Here is a 19,085-nt window from a genome sequence, read left to right as displayed (position 1 = left end):
TCCCAAATTAAGTTAAGAGGGGGTAGGGGGGTCATTAAAAAAACTATCTGAATTAAGTTTTTTATCCTACATTGAACTTTTGATGTCGTCCATAATAAAGAAGATATTGATTTTCATTCTGAAAAGTGTTCACCAATTTACATATGAACTCATTATCAAAACATTTGTTTACCTTTAAATTCTCTTTATACAATATCAATATCAATAGTTTGATAAGCTGGTGTAATTAGGAATGTTGACACTATGAATTACTGTGGATTCATTTATTTTCGTGGGTACCAATTTTCATGGATTAAGGAAAACTTGCATGTTCGTGGATATTTGATTTCGTGGTTTTACAAACGTCCACATACATGTAATTCGTTAAACATTTAATTTCGTGGTTCACCTTTACCCATGAAATCCACGAAATTTGGTATCCAACAAATAATAATGAATCCACAGTATCCTATCTATCTTTCATTCATTATAATAAAGTGAATGAAAATAATAAAACACAAAGATCCCTCAAATCTAGCATTCCTTGATGGCAGTTTTGATATAAATCTATAAAAAAACTTCTACCTGGCTTGGTTGAAACCTTCCAGACATCTTCCTTCATATTTAAATTCTTGATTAAGTTTATCCTGTTTGAAATGTCCAAATATCCTTTCAACAACTGGTCTATACTGGCAGACCTTTTGTAACCATTCATTTCTAGTGTCTGGCTTGTTCAGTTGTTCTCTGGCAGGTCTGAGATTATCAATCAATAACTGAAGAGCTAGGATGTCTAATGTCTGTAAGATTAAAAAGAACCCTCTTTTTTTATTTTACAACATCATAACCATGTCTGTAAAGATATGTTATTAAGTTCTTGAAAAGTGTGGTTTTGATAATTTCTAAATTGAATGACTGATGTATTAACCAATAAATTGCGCAATATGCTTATTGAATCTTAAGAACGTGCACCTTTAATACACTGTTATAACCCAATCTCAGTCAAAATACAATACCATCTAAGCAGTTTAAAAAAAATAGTTTTCCCTTACCAGTCATATTGGGGGGAGGGGGGGATTTATAATAGAGTAGTTAGATAAAAGAATAAAAGTTAACTCACATTTTCTTCATCTGTAACAAGAAAATTGTTTGCATCCTTCTGCTTCAATGTAACTATTTTTTCACTACAGTCCGGCCAAACAGAAACAATATGTGAAAAGTTCTTGAATCGAGCTGCTTGTGAGGAATATGCAACATGACAACCAAATAGAGAAGGTAAAAGGCTCCCATATTCTCCTCTGAGTAATCTTCTACAACCTATTGCCACACCTTCACATACAAGCTGGGGAAAAAATAAAAAAAAATAAAAACACTTTCATATCATGACAAAAGTTAAAAAAAATAACATTGATATGGAATAGATAATAAAGGATAAGGGTTATACACAGGAGAGGAAAAAAACTTTTAAAAAAATCTCCAATAAAATGGTATGACTATGAGGTATGGGTTTTGCTCATTGTTGAGGTCAAATAGCAAGATATTGCCAAATTTGGCAACATCTTTAAAATTTGACTCATGCATATGCAGAAATCACTGTAGCATGACTGGAGCTTACCCCCCCCCCCTTTTTTTGTAAGTCAGACTGGACTCCCCCTTATGAAAAGTTCTGGATCTTCTACTGACATATTTCAACAAGAGGAGCTATAAATATCAATGTTGTTTAGTGCTTTTTTTATCCAAATATGTTAATTGTACTTACATTGCCTTCATCCTCAGTTTGGACTGGGTAAACCATATGTACAAAATCTCTGATATAACACTCAAGAATGGCATGTGTGCTAACTCCATCAATACTTAGTAAAAGCTTTCCAACAGGAAAGTCTCTAAATATATCTGCAGCCTTCAGAACTAGATCCATATTACTTTCTAAAAAAAAAAAAAAATCAAGAGAATTTATTGAATAATTTATGGTTGCTTAATGTCAAGTAGCAAATATTACATTTTTAGTCAGAACAACAACATATTAATGAAATGGTTAAACCGTTTTCTTGCCACTTTTCAGTACAAAGGAGTAGGTCCTAAGGGCCGATTTTGGCCTCAAATTTCAGGTTTATCTAACGAAAGTTTTTGGACACTTTTAAAACACTTAAGTGTCTATTTCAATTGATTCGATAAGTTTATGTGAAAGATTTTAACTGATTTAGTCATTTAAAACGCTCTGATTCAAGCTTAGATATAAAAAATCTATCAAATATGCCAAAAAAAATCACTTTTCAGAAGGCTTTTGTCAAAAATTAATGTGGCCGCATATGTGTTCATCCTCAACCTTTAAATATGATTTGTATTATCATCAAATACAACTTACATTTCAATATTATGAATTAACATGAAAGCTGCCACTTTCATTTTAGACGGAAACCGTCTTAAAATTGACCAAAATGCTAAAATTTTGAAGATTTCAGTAATTTAGCATGACTTAATGATGCTAGAACGCGATATTTGTGCATTGTCTCGTCAAGAACAGCTCATATTTATGTAGCAGAAGCATTTTACCTTCCAAAATATAGCTTAAAGATTACATTTTCACAATTTTCTAAAACTGCTATATTTTGGGGCCAAAAAGGGGTTTTAGTGAACCTACTCCTTTAGGTATTTAAAGCTGACTGTACTACCTTGTTTAAAAAATATGAATAACATCTCCTAAAAATATCTGTCTCTTTTTATATAATGAATATAGTATAAGTCTTTGTAATTTTGCTTTTGTATGGACATATGGAGATATGTCTGATTTTGAAAACATTTCTTCCCATTTCTCACATTTTTTTTCATGGGGGCAGGGTTTAAAGCAACAGGTTTTTCCACTGTCATTAGGTTGCTTTAATGCTCATTACATTGTTAAGAAAATGGGTAAAATAATACATTCTATACTTAATATAATAATAATTATTATTAAAAATATATGTCACATGCTGTATATATAAGGTACTTAAATAATGTATACTTATACTGGTATATGAATTATTTTAAAGCATACAATATCACTGCTCATGCTCAATACTTACTTAACCAGCTCAAATTCAAACTGTTTTAGGGCCTGTGTGATTAAAATTTACTAATATCAATCATTTAAAAAAAAAAAAAATTATCATTGTCGCCAGATAAAATCAATTTGAATCAGTTGAAATAAAGTAGTCTGTATCATTTAGGTCTTTTGAGGATAGTTGTCTCATTGGCAATCATACCACATCTTCTTTTTTATATAGGAAAACCACAAAGCTTCAATACAATACACTAATCTCTTAAATGTATTTATTTCATATTTTCACTGTTATGTCATCAACTATTAAAAAACTGAAATATTAAATTATCACTCTGCAATTCTGCTATCACATTGGTTGAGTCCTCGTCAAAAAAAGCAAGCAGACCCGCATAAATAAATTGTTACAATGGTATGTAAGGGAAGACATCAAAAGATATATGTAGAATAAAAACTTAAATCAAATAGTTTGGGGGTGGGGGTTAACATTGCTGCAAGTTTTGTTAATTTAAAATCGATTTTACATATATCCATATAGGTAAATCAATTTTTGATGGGGTGGGGGGTCAGTGAAAAAACTATGTGAATTAAGTTTTTTATCCTTCATTGAACTTTTGATGTCGTCCCTAATATCTATGTAAAAAGATTTTTTTATCCTTTTTTTGAAATTCTTTGACTAATGAATCCTGATTTGATTTTGTTTGATTTACTCACCATTATTATCCTGTGTTTCCTTGGTATTTGTTAGCACTTCATCAATTTGATTGTAAATCAACCAGGAGAACGGCATGCTAGCTGAGAACACCTTGCCTGTAGCAGAAGTTGTTTTCACAAACACTTCTTGAAGCTCTTGCTGTTCGGGTGAAACAATAGTGGCATAGTTCAACTGAGTTAATTCTGGATCATTAATAAAATGCAGCCAAAGGTCAGTTTGCCATGTTTGTTTCTGTTCATCATTTCTGATAAGAATATCCAAGTTTCTGTTGGTGTCTATGAAGGAAACAATTCCTGCTAAAATTGGAACCACTCTAGATTCTAAGCCCTGGCTGACACTTTTCCTATAAAAGCAAAAAAAATAAAATCAGCCTATTTTCATACATAAAGGCAGGTCTAAATCATTTTTTTCAATCAGATTTCTCTATATTTTTCTATAAATGAACTTTATCTTATAGTAAATAGAAAATTGAAATAGAAAAATGGGTCACCATTCATTTGCGCTCACAATCTGCATTCAAAAGAAGCATACATTTTTGTAAAGGTGCTTTTTTTCTGTTGAACTAATAGGAGAAATAAAGGTAATATTGAAATAAAAAAAGAAATTTATCACAGAAATCGCTCAAATTTTACAATAGTATAGTTTAAGTACAGCTTATTTGGAAGTTATAATAAAACATATAGTTCACCAATGACTGAAATGAGTTAAAAAAGATATTTCAATTTAAATGCCAACAAATGGCATTTTTCCACCAAAGGGAGATAATTTGGAAATCTTCATTTCATAGAATATACTTCAGTTCCATGTGTAAGCCTTTTTTTATGGTGTGTAGAGTAATTAAATTACTGAACTTAACATGTGGGTTGCCTAAAAGAGTATTTTGTTGGCTGGATGGACTGATGGTTTTGAACACATAAATAAACCCCACGGGAAACGAAATGCCCAGAAAGGTTCAAAGCATTCAGTAATACCTCTTGTGAAAGTGTTTTCAGAATATGACAGAGTGGAATGGATATACTTCCAAGTTTGAAGAACCATGTTTTGTCAAAAATATTTAAACAAAAATTCAGAAAATATTTTTAGTGTGATATACAAGAATTTTAAGAAATTTCTATTATTATTTTAAGGTTTATTTTTCAAGCAGGGGTAATAATCTCCCTTACCCCTGTTGTCATTAGATAATAACACTTCTGACCTGAAGGTTCCAGCTCTTTTAATATTATCTGACTTAGAAGCCACCATATTTAGCCAGTTAACTGATGATATTGTTTTGTGGCTTTCTTCCCTCTCTATAATGATCTTGGTTGTGTGTTCAGCAACTCCTGACAATACTGCATTGGGTCCTTTGGATTAAAAAAAATGTTTTTAAATTTTTTTTAAATAAAAATATGTATTTGAAATAAAATGCATTTTTTTTGTTGTTGAAACATTTGACAATGACTGAAAACTAATATCTTTCTAATACAAGTAAAGTAAACTTTATTTCTTCATCTAAAAATATTTCTGCCAAAGCTGTTTTTTATTTCCAAAGCAATTATTAAAATCTGTTCTGGTTGTAGCCCTGCAGGCACACTTTGTTGAATCAACGTTGAATCTTTGTTGATTTTAGGTTATACATTATACAACAAATATTCAACATTGATTCAATGTTGACAATGCAACGTTGAAATTGGTAGTACATTGTTTCAACGTTGAATTAACATTGTGTTGAAATACCAACACTGAATCAACTTTGGCTAAACAATATATAAAAAAGAAGTATTGGACACATCACAATTATTTTTAAACTGACAACAATATTCACATTTAATAAAATGTTAAGTAGATTTATCACTAATTGTTGTGGTGATAATAGAATAACACTTAAAACAATCGCAGTGTATATATATAACCATTAATTACTGATTAATCATGAACTTCTAACCCCCAATATCAAAATAATAGAAAATTCCAAAATTTCACCCACCCTAAAACATAATAATAGACCCACAGTGTTAACATGATCATAAAGTAAATATGAAATTAGATATTTGTGAGTAACCCCTTCCCCTTAAAAGATCCCTCCCCCTTTTCCTTGAATTCTGATGTCAAATATCTTGTTTTCATTTCATTTCATTTAATTTTTTACTATTCTTTTTATCAATTCAAATAGAAAGACGTATACATCAGTAAATAAACAGTGGTTGACATCTTTTAATATAAACAACGGATAGAACTGTTTAAATAACGATTTAAATTTTCGCGGCATTGTAACATTTCTATTTTAAAACTATTCAGATATGCGCATGCACAGTTGTTTTTGTTGCCAAAGTTTGAATTTCCGCTATCGAGACCACAAGTGATTTCTGAAGATTATCAATATCTTTCCTGTTGACATTGTTATCGTAAGTATTTATATTATACTGCAATCAGCTATTTTACTATACAGATAGAGCTATACGTATAAACGTTAGCTTTATACGTCAATGACCCCAACTAACCTATAAGCCCCGCCTCCTTATTGTATTTCATCAACAACGTCACGTCATGACCATGACAAAGTAAAGTAACAATGGTCAAACTTTTATGAATTTATACTTTTATGTCTTCAAATTGTTTTTTTTATATACCATGATTATCAAATGTTATTAATTAAGTTCATTTTCCCTTTCTAATTCCTCAATATTGTCAATGTCTTATCGCATGGACTACGCTCATAGGGAAATACCCCAAAATGGTACCCCAAGAGGGAAATTCCAAACACTTTTTTTAACAATTTTTGTTATATAATTTTTTTATTTTAAAATATTTTTTTCGATTTCAGTATAAAAACAATATATGTTTAGTGTCTTGAAATATGAAATTTATTTGTATTCGGCACGAAACGGGAAAATGCTCGGTAGAACCTCGCATTTTCCCGTTTCTAAGCCTCATACAAATAAATTTCATATTTCAAGACACTATACGTATATTGTCTAATTAATTGTTGTGATTACATTATCGTAATTTAGAAATGTGAGCATATCATGTTGTTATGAAAAGATCTGAAACTGTACTGAAAAGTTGAAACTATACACGTGAAAAAGGGGGATGTTTAGGACAATCTAGGGATTTACCTCAGGATCAGGATAGCATTTCACCATTCCCAAGATATCTTGCAACGTCTCATGAATTTTTAGCATTAACTATTTGATATCATATGATTGAATCAAAAGTAAAAAGGATTTTTAATCGCATAAAAAGGGGGGTTTGTTAACAAATTTGGGTCAGAAGCTATATATGGTTAGCCCTAATACCTGTTCGTCCTGATTTTATTTTTTTGTATATAGTGTTACGTTTTGTGTATAATTGAATGTGTTAAAGTCAGTCTACAATTTGGCCGAATATTTACGATGTATCATGTTGTTTATAGCTAGCTGCTACTAGGACTAGGTTATAAGTTTCTGCACATTCACTATTAAATTGAATTACTACAAGTAAAACAAATACCAAAAACACAATCACACTGCTGTACATTGATCACTTGTCATCAGTGTTTTTACCCATCCAAGCTGACTATTTCATTTGAGAATAAAATTGAGAATGGAAATGGGGAATGTGTCAAAGAGACAACAACCCGACCGTAGAAAAAAACTACAGCAGAAGGTCACCAACAGGTCTTCAATGTAGCGAGAAATTCCCACACCCGGAGGCGTCCTTCAGCTGGCCCCTAAACAAATATACACTAGAACAGTGATAATGAACGCCATACTAATTTCCAAATTGTACACAAGAAACTAAAATTAAAATAATACAAGACTAACAAAGCCAGAGGCTCCTGACTTGGGACAGGCGCAAAAAAAGCGGCGGGGTTAAACATGAGAAACATGTTATTTTCATTATTAATCCAATGCAATGAAAATTCAATCAAAAGTAATTGTAAAATGAAGTGTTCAATGCAGCCAAGAATTTTTATTTAATTCATATAAATTTGGCAAATATTCTGAATTTAACTTTTAATAGATATACATGTACATAAATTTCAATATATTTATATATATATATATATTTCGTTTTTTAATGTAACATATACATATCATAAGTGAATATAGGGCGAACGAACCCAGGGCGAATGGACTATCAGGGCGAACAAACTCAGTGCGAACGAACCTAGGGCGAACATGTAATCAGGGCGAACGATCCCGATACCGTTTTATTTATAGTATTTGGTTTGACATGCACTAAGAACAACTGTCATTTACTTTAGTTTTCACCGGTTCTTATGCTTTTGATTTATACTTTAAAGTAATATCATTTTGAAGTTATTAGATGTGTTGAACAGAATTAAACTTGACAATGTTACAACTTTTGATTTTGTAGATGTCATCATGAAAACCTAGATGGAATCACGGAACAGCAGTTATAGTGACAAAACTAAAAACTTTCTAAAATGGGCCCCAAAAAGACCAGGTGTTTCACTATTAATAAATAATAAATAAATTTATTTTAATTTCATCGTATTGAATATTTCTGTATCATCAGTGGTTAAACATTATGATGGGGTAGGAAGTGGTGTCCGAACAGAAATCTTTGTTTATATTATGATTACTCAGATATTTCAAATACTGTGGATTCATTTATTTTCGTGGGTATCAATTTTCGTGGATTGCAAAAAACTTGCATATTCGTGGACATTGGATTTCGTGGTTTTGTCAATCTCTATATAAAAAACCTATTGAAAAGATGATTTTCGTTGAACATTTGATTTCGTGGTTCCACTGTACCCACAAAATCCACGAAAATTGGTATCCAACGAATAATAATGAATCCACAGTAGACATTGAGCAAAATTTGTGTATTAAGGGTTGTGTGCTTTCGAAATCAATAATTTGTGTTAAATGTTAAAAAAAATCTTGGTGGTTAAATTATGGTTTGTAGGAAAGCCCTAAACACACATATTTGTTATTCAGTTGATTAGTTGTTCTCATCATCATGGTCAAGTCGTGCTCTCATCACAAGAATGTGGTCACTCAGTTTTATTGTTGAAAATTACTGATATTTTTGGCTGATAATTTGCAGTCAATGGTATCTAGTCAAAGTTTTGTGCACCCAAACACTTTTTATTGTTGTACCTATTGTTAACAAGACAACCATCACCCAAAGAACATTATTTATTTATCTTTGGGTCACCATTAAGTCTTCAATAGTGAGCTAAAGCCCACACCATATCAAATATAACCAGACAATGACTTTGTTTAAAGTTGATCAATTTTGTTTTGAGATTATTTTTCAAAGTTGGGTCTGATAGAGTAGTTATTGGATCAGGTTTCCTGTGGCAGAATGTTGCTATGGCATTTTTCAAGTTGAGCGCCTTGAGAAGACAATAGCTTGAATATTGCTACAGTGTAAAATTATGGACTACAAGCCAAAGAAAATACCGGATGATTGAAACTTATTAGTTTAGAGGGAAACACAGTTGAACACAACCACTAACCAATTTTGATTCGGTGTTGAATACTAGTATTGTATTCACCCTAAATTCAATCTGAATTCAAATTAAGCTATTGGTTGAAACAATGCTGAAGCAACCATTATTCTATATAGATTCAATGTTGAACATCAACGTTGATTCAACATAGGATTTCAACGTTGATACAAATTTGCAAAATCTAATAATAATTCAACATTGATTCAACATAGAAAATAAAGATTGATTAAATGTTAAATGTGTCTGCTGGGTAGAGTGCTTTATTACATTGTTATGCTAAAATTTATACACTTTTATAATTACCTTCATGTTTTTCCAAAAGATTTAAAACAATTTTCAGTCTTTCTGTCGTCCTTGCAGAGTCTGTTGGAGGGTCCTTCAAACATGCCAGTGCTTTGTGTATACAACTTAAGATAAACTCCTTAATGTTAAACTCGTCCTGTTCAAAAAGGTTAGATTCTGATTCATCTTCTACACTTGTTTTTAGTTCTGCATTTACATCTATTGTATTTGGTTGTTTAAATTCTGGTTTCTTTTTACCAGAAAGAATTTCACCAGCAGTCTTGCCATGCATGTAACAAAATGCTGGAATTACTTTTGAAATTCTGAGGTCATCTATATGAGCAGAATGCCATAAACCACACTGCAATAAAATATAATGAAATAAGGGATAATAAGTAATTAGATATAAAAGGATTTTTTATTTCATATATATATGGAATACTTATGATAAACAAATGATACACAAAACTGAATCCCAATGCCAAACTGACAATCAGTAAGACATGATTTACAGTCAAAACAAAATATCTAAGAGTATCCTCTACTGTTCTACTAACAAACAAAAATATTTGAATATTGAAAAAAACATTTAGTTAGACTTGCTAATTTTCCTATAGCCCTGGAAATATGTCATTTTTGTCGAGCCTTTGACTTTAGTCGGCAAAGCGAGACTAAGCGATCCTACTTTCCGTCGGCGTCGGCGTCGTCGTCGGCGTCGGCGTCGTCGTCGGCGGCGTCCACAAATATTCACTCTGTGGTTAAAGTTTTTGAAATTTTAATAACTTTCTTAAACTATACTTGATTTCTACCAAACTTGGACAGAAGCTTGTTTATGATCATATGATAGTATCCAGAAGTAAATTTTGAAAAAATAAAATTCCATTTTTCCGTATTTTACTTATAAATGGACTTAGTTTTTCTGCAGGCAAACATTACATTCACTCTGTGGTTAAAGTTTTTAAAATTTTAATAACTTTCTTAAACTATCCTGGATTTGTACCGAACTTGGACAGAAGCTTATTTATGATCATAAGATAGTATCCAGAAGTAAATTTTGTAAAAAAAAAAATCCATTTTTTCCGAATTTTACTTTTAAATGGACTTAGTTTTTCTGCAGGCAAACATTACATTCACTCTGTGGTTAAAGTTTTTAAAATTTTAATAACTTTCTTAAACTATCCTGGGTTTGTACCAAACTTGGACAGAAGCTTATTTATGATCATAAGATAGTATCCAGAAGTAAATTTTGTAAAAAGATAACTCCATTTTTTCTGTATTTTACTTTTAAATGGACTTAGATTTTCTTCAAGTTACATACAGTCGGCAGTTAAAGTTTTCAAAACATTTATTAGATTCATTAACTATCCTAGATTTTTACCAAACTTGGACAGGAGCTTCTTACAATCATAAGATAGTATCAAGAGGAATATTTTTTTTGATTTTTACCTCATTTTTGTTGCGCCTGCGATTTACAGCAAAAGTAGGCGAGACACTGGGTTCCGCGGAACCCTTACAAATTTTTTAGGGGAGAAGTCTTATATGGTTTATTTTTAAATATTCAAAATAACTTTAGTTACTGTACTATACCTGAAAACCAGTAAAGGAATCTCCAGCAATACCAGGGAGATGTACAAGAAGAACCACATGGAATTTGACTTCACTATTTTCTTCATTTATATTTTTGAGTTCTCTCTGTATAGAATATCTGGCACATGCAATCAGCTCTGCATTTTGGTCCCCACATTCACATTGAACAATCAGCAGTGAATCAGATTCTGTTTTCCTTTCAGCACAAGACCTGGAAAATTCATATCAGTTTGTTTCAACAAGATGCCCTTTCTAGTCTTTCACGTTAAGATTTTTGTTTTTATCACTCTGAAATTCTAATGAATATATCAACTTATGTAGTTAGTTTTCTTACCAATTAATGAGACATTTTCAAATTTGTCGCCTTTTAAATGATAATTGTTTCAAAGTTGTATCCTTCATTTTCAATGTGTATTACCTGATTTGCCTGCTGAACTGTTGTTCTGTGTGAAATTGCTGCAATGTTAGTGAGGTCACATTCTGTTTGTCAATGGGTAAAGTTGTTAACAGATCATCCACTTCTGCAGGTGACAATATTCTAGAGTTTGTAGTAATCTGAAATAAATTTGAAAAAAAATAGAGGCAAGATCTTTTTTTCACCTTCATGATGAGAAAAAGAATGCAATGAAAAATTTGAGGATACCTCACAGTCAACTGCAGTTTATCTCAACAAGGGCTTGTATTTTTCAAATTTGACATCCAAGTCAAGAAATTTGAGCTCAGTTATATGGAAGTTGCATCTTTACATTTCTAGAGTAAATTCAACCACTTTAAAAGCATTGTATTCCAATGATGATTGATCACATGTACAAGGGATAGCAAATAGTGTTTATAATTGGCTTTTGCCTCCACTCAACTTACCATTTAAAAGACTAAGAATATAATCTTTTTATACTAAATAATACTTCTCTTTGCAAGATGAGTAGGAAAGCTCTCAAAATTCAAACCAAACACACAAGCATATCCATAACAAAGTTGGATACAAATCTCTCTCAGAATGCTTTAAACAAGTAATACATAATTTAACTTACCTGTGCATATATATTTTGATTATCATCATTTTGCATCCTTTTATAAAGGTATTGATTAGGGTCTTTTTTCATCCTTTCATACAGATAATCTTTTAAACTCTCATGCTGTTGATGTTTAGAGTAAATATCCATTTCATCTCCTCCATTCTGTGAAACAGCAGCTGGTGTGGCACACCACAGTAATGTTGACTTTCCTTCCTTTAAAATCTACAAAGGCAATTGTTAATCATACAGAAGGTGTGCATTATTTAAATCAATCAAAGTTTCATTAAAAAATCAGTTGTTATATAAATTTGACGAACTAAACTTGAGGTCCACACTGTTTGAAAGAATTCTAATAATTAAAATCAATTAATAATAAAACAATATAAGCTTGATTACATAAGCAATTTTGTTCTGCTATTACGTTTCCGCAAATTGGTATTACTTTTCCGCGAAAAAAATATGACGTTTCCGAAATAAAAAGTTTACGTTTCTGCAAATAAATATCTTACTTTTCCAGAAAAATCGTTACTATTCCAGAAAAAATAAATTATTACTTTTCCGCAAATAATTAAGGAATACCTTTTGATCGACAGCAAAGCTATAATAAAAAATAAATATGTATGTAAAGGTCATCATAACATGTAAGTAAAATACATCATTAAAATATATGAAAACGTAATATGTTCAAAAATATCTTGTTATGAGTTCTGGCAGAATATTTGTAGCCAACATGTCGTACAAAGTCTATAGTAGCACATTCACCGTTTACAAATTTTGTATTTTGTTCAGGAAAGAAGTCCATCTTCACCTGAAACCCCCTTTTCATATTTCCGAACGGATGCTTTTACAGTTAAAGTTCTCATCTCTATGTACGATGTTGTCTTCAGTTTCAATAACACATCGACAAAGACAAATATGGTAGGATGGCTAGCGTGAAACTGCTCGTTCAGGTAGGCACGAAAAAACACCATTCGTTGTTCTCTTTTCCTCGGGGTCAGGGGTGATGCCCAAATGGTTTGTGGAAATCTCAATTGCCATCTATATAAGACCTCATGCATTTATCGTCAGATGGAGCATCGGCAATTAATTCAACAAAGCATTCTTGAGCTTCAATCATGTCAGTTGGCAAGTAAGCCGAACCAAAGATTTCTCAATGAAGTTTAACTTATCCTTACCTGAGTCAGTAGTTAATTCTAGTAAATTGTAGCAATACTGGGATCAGAACATTTTCTTTGTTAAAAAGAAAAAATAAATTCCAATCTTTATAATTTACCAGGTAAATTTGCGGAAAAGTAATAAAAACAAATTGCGGAAACGTATATTTTAAATTTGCGGAAACGTAGTATTGGGACTTTGAAAAATTAGCCGAAATGCAATACGCCCATTTCAATGCTTTGACATTATAAACTTTAGAATTATTAAGTTCTTACATTCCATCCGTAGCATTGATCTTTGAACACAACCACAGGAAGAGGGGGTGTAACTATTGCAACAGTTCCTAAAACATCTGCATAGGTAACTGTTTTATTTAGAGAAAGAAACCCAAAATGAGCAAAGTATTATCAATAAACTGAACATAATTAGAAATGCCTTTTGGTGACATCTTTATCAAAACTAGCCAAGACCATTTATGAAACAAACTGCAAGAAACAACAAATGGTAAGTGTGAAAATCAACAATACTTTTGTGGCAACATATTTTAATAAGTTATTCTTGGCCTTTACACCAGTCATGATACAAGTGCAAATCATTGATCAAAGTACCTGATCCCTTTCTTGTTCAATTGCAAGTTCTCTTAATTTTCTTTTCTCACAAATATGATGTATAATGGCAGCACATGTATCAGCATGGTATCCCATGAAGGCATCACCTATCCTTTTCTCTTCTTTCCTATATAGATGAACAACTCAATTATTTTAAATATAGGTAAGTGAGTAATTGCATGTGTAACAAGAGTCCCAAGAGTTGAGTTCTAAAATTAGTTCATGGTCCATCCCTTATCAAAATTTCAAAACTACAACTGTCAGTGAACTCACAAAAGAATACCCATTGCCCTTCAAATTAGATTATCTAGTACCCTTTTACTTGTTGAACAAAAATTCTATTCCTTCATGCTAATCCTCAGGTTGTATTCTATAAATAAGTAAAGTTTCATAAAAATCTAGCAAATTTAGCCAAATTAAAGTTGGGCTTGTGACTTTTACCACAAGTTGCAATAATGTTGTAAATAAGTTTGATTATCTCCCCTTTATAATGTAAAACAGGAAATTTGATTCCTCTGTGCACATCCTTATTTTTTCTAATAGTGTATAAAGTTTCATTAAAACATGTATATGTAAATTAGCCGTTTTAAAGTAAAAAAAAGTAGTTATCAGATATTACTTGTGGCCAAGACGAGGTGGTGATTTGTCGGCTGCATAATTCTCTGCCCATTCAGTCAATTCATCTGTTAGGTCAGCCTGCTCCATGGTTAACATGGTATTCATGGACAAGAAATGTTTTTCCAGTCTATTGATCAGTGGTATAGGAAATCGGTCATAAACAACCTGCTTTTCTGCTACAACAACCAATCTGAAACATGAAATTATAGTTATTTTTTAGCCGAGCTAAATAGTGAAAGTAATGTAATGGTTGAATATATTGCATAAAGAGCATTGTCATCATATTGGAGCTGAGCAAAGTAACTATGATCATTTACAGCACAACAAACTCTATCATCAAACTGAATATTTTTTTTCAGTTACAATCTTAAATATTGTTTATGAACTTGTTGGCCTTTGCTGACATGTCAATGCCAAAAAAGACATTAGTTATTGAACTCATTACATGTACCATCTAATGATCCTTTAAACACCATAAGTATTCAGCCAAACAAATTGAATACCAGTACCTGAATTTTCTGTGTACTCTGCACTTTACTCTATGTGTTCCCAGTCCTAAGTCAACATATCTTTCACCCCAACATTCAAAATAATACTGAAATATTAAAGTTGTATAAATATATCAATACATACTGAAACTTCTTATAGTGCAAATCAGACAGGAATTAAACAGATGACAGTAAAATTCTTACAAAAAATTCATTCCATGTGCTGGCATATCTGGCAAGCATTGTACCTGTAATAAAACTAACAATGGCAATTTTCTGCAAGATTTAAATTTATAAGGGATATAACTCCTGAAAACAAATACACCTTATCATTATTCATTCAGTTTAGTTTAAAGTAATTAGAGCAAGCACTCATTTAAATATTACTTACTTGATTAAGTGCATCATACAGACTTTCATAAAGGTTTTCTAAATTCAGCAGAATCACAGTGCTGCCAGTTTCCATGCATACTTTGATACGGTTGATATTTCTGCATACCTAAAATATTCAATTAGTTATAAAGTTAAACATAAGAATTGTAAAGTACTGTAAATTATTTCAATTTTGTAACTGTCACAATATGGAAAACAATGTTAATTCAACTTATTGCAAATATATATAAATCTCAGATCGTCCCTTACATAAAATATCAAGAAAATGAGAAGATTATGAAAACAATTCCCTGCTAAGTTGGCCAGAAGAAACTAAACAAGAAATAAAGTATGTGTGAAAAATAAGTTGGTTTGCAGTATAGAAAGCAGGTTAAATGGTTGATGTCAGTTAGAGATATTTATTTGTTTCGGTTAATTATATAATTTGGGTGCTTATTATCTTTCATTAAAGTCAGTATGACAATATCTTGATGTCTGTCTATTTTTGCTAACCAGTGTTGCTGTAATACTGCTCTATGATGCATCTCGTATATTTTAATTTTATACTTCAATAATATCACAGTACTGTTTATACAATTTTGATAATACTCAAAATATTTTCTAGTTTACCTGCGTGTATTCCTGGTCACTTGGAAAGCTGCTTCCAAATATCACTTCAGCGTTGTGCATGGAGAAGATTTTCTGCTGTAGAATTGTCAATGCTCCATAATTCTCTGTCAGCAACAGTAAATATCTACTTTCACTGCAATAAACAAAAGAACAAACTCTTTATTAGGAACTAGGAGTAAGCTGACCAGGCAAAGAAGAATGTTGCATCATCTTTCACTGGAATACTTTCAATAATTGGTGTGTTCAAGGGGTTTATAAACTTTCAGGGGGGGATAAATATTCATTGAATATTCATTCATTAAAGCTCAAAGAATCAGTGATTTGAAGGAGTTTAAAAGGTTTAGGTGTCATCACAAACACAATGTCCTGGAACAAAAAGATAAGCATGGAGTAATTCAATAGCACATTGAGGGATTGCATTTTGAACTCAAAAAAGGGGGGGCAGCAACTTGCTCCAGATTAAGATTCATTAGAATTTTTGAAATGATGCCATGTTATCTAAAAAAAGTTTATGTAATATTATCAGATTATTACATGGCATTTTTCATATCGCATGTATTATCAGCCCTAGGTTCAATATCAGCCCAAGAGCCGCATGGCTCAAGGGCTGATATTGACCAAGGGCTGATAATACATGCGATATAAAAAAAATACATGTTATGATCTTTTTATCATATGCTTCAACAATGGAGAATAATAACCGCTAGAATCATAATTGATCCTTTTACGTGGTCACCAATAAGAAGTTCATAGAGTGCAGTTCACGGACGTCGGACTTCTTATTTAGTTCATTTGATATGAAATTTTTCTATCATATGCCTCAGCGGAGAAGAAAATTATTTTAATATAGACGAATCGACTGAAGAAATAATTCAACCATATACATAAAGAACACTGTTTGGAAAAGTCGACTTTTTGTTAAGCAACTTTCTAAATTATGTTTGAATTTTTTTTTAAATGCATTTATTTATATTTGATTCTTTTTTTTTAATACTTCACACAATATACTCTCAAGTATCCGAATATTGTTTTGTACACTTCTTTGTAAATTTATATTTTTTACTGAAAACTTTGCATTGAGGTGTACTTTCCGGAATTTGATGAGTATCGGAATGCCAGGCGATAACATTACGGAAAGGCATGTGAAAACAATCGAAGCATGTGATAAACTTTTCATATTAGCCCGCTAAGCACCAATTTGAAAAATATGGAATTTACATTTATTAAATGCTATTATCACACAGTAAAAATTATATGTTATTTAGTCTAAGTATATGATAAGTACAATTATACCTGTCTGCTTGACCACTTCCTTCTAGACATGCTTTTATCATACCAGTTGGAGAACATTCAGGATCCAATTTTGTTTTCTACAATGTATATTAATTAATTGTCAACAAAAATAATTCATATTTGGCATTAATATGCTTTGCCATATCAGGGTTGTAATAGTTAGGTGAACATAAAAAAATAATTCATCAAATCATATGTTTCTCAAAACATATAATATTTCTTTGGATACAATTCTAATCATTATCTTTCTGTCAAAGTTTTTGTTATCGTAAGCCATATTTATATTTATAACAATCTTTGCAATTTTTGTTTTAAATGAATTTTGCTAGAGAAAGAGTGCTATTTGAAAAAGGATGCACTGTTATAATTTGCTGCCACTTTCTGCACTATTATGCTATTTCATGGTGGCCAGTTTTTATTGATGGAGGAAGCCAGAGTGTGTGGAGAGAACACCCAACCAAGTCTTGAATGGTACCTTCTCATTTTTAGTGACCACTTCTGCAAGATTTCTGGCAAATATGTCAACAGGTTGTATCACTTCTTCTGGCAAGCCACCAAAGTTTCTGAGAATACAATGTTTCAACTGCAGCCATGTTGGTTTACTTCTTGACTTTAAAACAAACCCATACAACATCTTCAACAAACTGAAATTCAAGAAGAAATCTGTTTCATCTCTTAGCCTTTATAAATATTTTTACCAATAATTTGACTTGAACATCATCAACAAGTGAAACTGCGAGCTACTGCTCACTGATGATACCCCCGCCACAAGTGGATAATATTAATAGTGTAAAAATATGCAAGTGTTCAGTAAACAGGAAGTTGTCGAGTGATGAATCTGAAAACGCATCACACGGTATAGCTGACTTATATAAATCCTGAAACCAAATTTCAGAAATCCTTGTATTGTAGTTCCTGAGAAAAATGTGAAGAAAATTTTCAACTTGGCTATCATGTGTAAAATCATACAAGTGTTCGGTAAACAGGAAGTTGTCAAGTGATGAATCTGAAAACGCATCACACGGTATAGCTGACTTATATAAATCCTGAAACCAAATTTCAGAAATCCTTGTATTGTAGTTCCTGAGAAAAATGTGACGAAAATTTTCAACTTGGCTATCATGTGTAAAATCATACAAGTGTTCGGTAAACAGGAAGTTGTCAAGTGATGAATCTGAAAACGCATCACATGGTATGGCTGACATATATAAATGTTGATACCAAATTACAGAAAGGGTGGATGTGTAGTTCCTGAGAAAAATGTGCAAAAGTTTCATGGGACGGACTGACTGACTGACGGACGGACAGACTGACGGACGGACTGACGGACGGACTGACGGACTGACAGTCAAAGGTAAAACAGTATACCCCCCCTTTTTTGAAGCGGGGGTATAATAAAGCGGGGGCATAAAAACTACCTTGACCAAAACTTTAACTTGAATTGTGCACTATCATTTTCTATGTTCATTGGACTAAAATTGGGGTTTAAACTCTTATTTGGCATTGAAATTAAATAGATCATATCAAACAAAACATGTGTACAAGTTTCAAGTTGACTGGACTTCAACTTCATCAAAAAATACCTTGACGAAAAACCTAAACCAAAACTTTAACCTGAAGCTGAACAGACGGACAAATGAATGGACAGATGAATGAACAAACAGATGCAACGGAATGACCTAAAAACATGATGCCCCTGTCAGTTGGGCATAAAAATATATTTACTTTGTCATGGTTGAGTTTCATTGGAAGATATAAATGAAGAAATGAAATAAATCACTATCCATTGACTCTTTTTTAATATACTAACATAGAATTTATGCTATAAATAATTGCAATTGAAAAGAAAATAACAAACATTT

General features: G+C 31.7%; 1 protein-coding gene across 1 annotated transcript in view; it reads right to left on the bottom strand.

The window, feature by feature from the left end:
- LOC134700434 (E3 ubiquitin-protein ligase RNF213-like) overlaps nt 1-19,085 on the bottom strand; it is a 128,443-nt gene that overhangs the window by 69,453 nt on the left and 39,905 nt on the right. Inside the window, exons 29-44 of the mRNA XM_063561826.1 lie at nt 17,699-17,867; nt 17,224-17,300; nt 15,931-16,063; nt 15,320-15,427; nt 14,950-15,035; nt 14,442-14,630; nt 13,823-13,949; nt 12,075-12,281; nt 11,462-11,598; nt 11,044-11,254; nt 9,478-9,817; nt 4,924-5,071; nt 3,728-4,071; nt 1,736-1,902; nt 1,097-1,318; nt 565-776 (exon numbers count right to left, since the gene is read on the bottom strand). Coding sequence (XP_063417896.1) covers nt 565-776; nt 1,097-1,318; nt 1,736-1,902; nt 3,728-4,071; nt 4,924-5,071; nt 9,478-9,817; nt 11,044-11,254; nt 11,462-11,598; nt 12,075-12,281; nt 13,823-13,949; nt 14,442-14,630; nt 14,950-15,035; nt 15,320-15,427; nt 15,931-16,063; nt 17,224-17,300; nt 17,699-17,867 — 2,877 coding nt within the window. The remainder of the gene's footprint in view (nt 1-564; nt 777-1,096; nt 1,319-1,735; nt 1,903-3,727; nt 4,072-4,923; nt 5,072-9,477; nt 9,818-11,043; nt 11,255-11,461; nt 11,599-12,074; nt 12,282-13,822; nt 13,950-14,441; nt 14,631-14,949; nt 15,036-15,319; nt 15,428-15,930; nt 16,064-17,223; nt 17,301-17,698; nt 17,868-19,085) is intronic.

This window comes from Mytilus trossulus, unplaced genomic scaffold (assembly GCF_036588685.1).
Source record: "Mytilus trossulus isolate FHL-02 unplaced genomic scaffold, PNRI_Mtr1.1.1.hap1 h1tg000138l__unscaffolded, whole genome shotgun sequence".
In the NCBI taxonomy this organism is placed as follows: domain Eukaryota; kingdom Metazoa; phylum Mollusca; class Bivalvia; order Mytilida; family Mytilidae; genus Mytilus; species Mytilus trossulus.
This window is presented reverse-complemented; position numbering and strand designations above follow the sequence as displayed.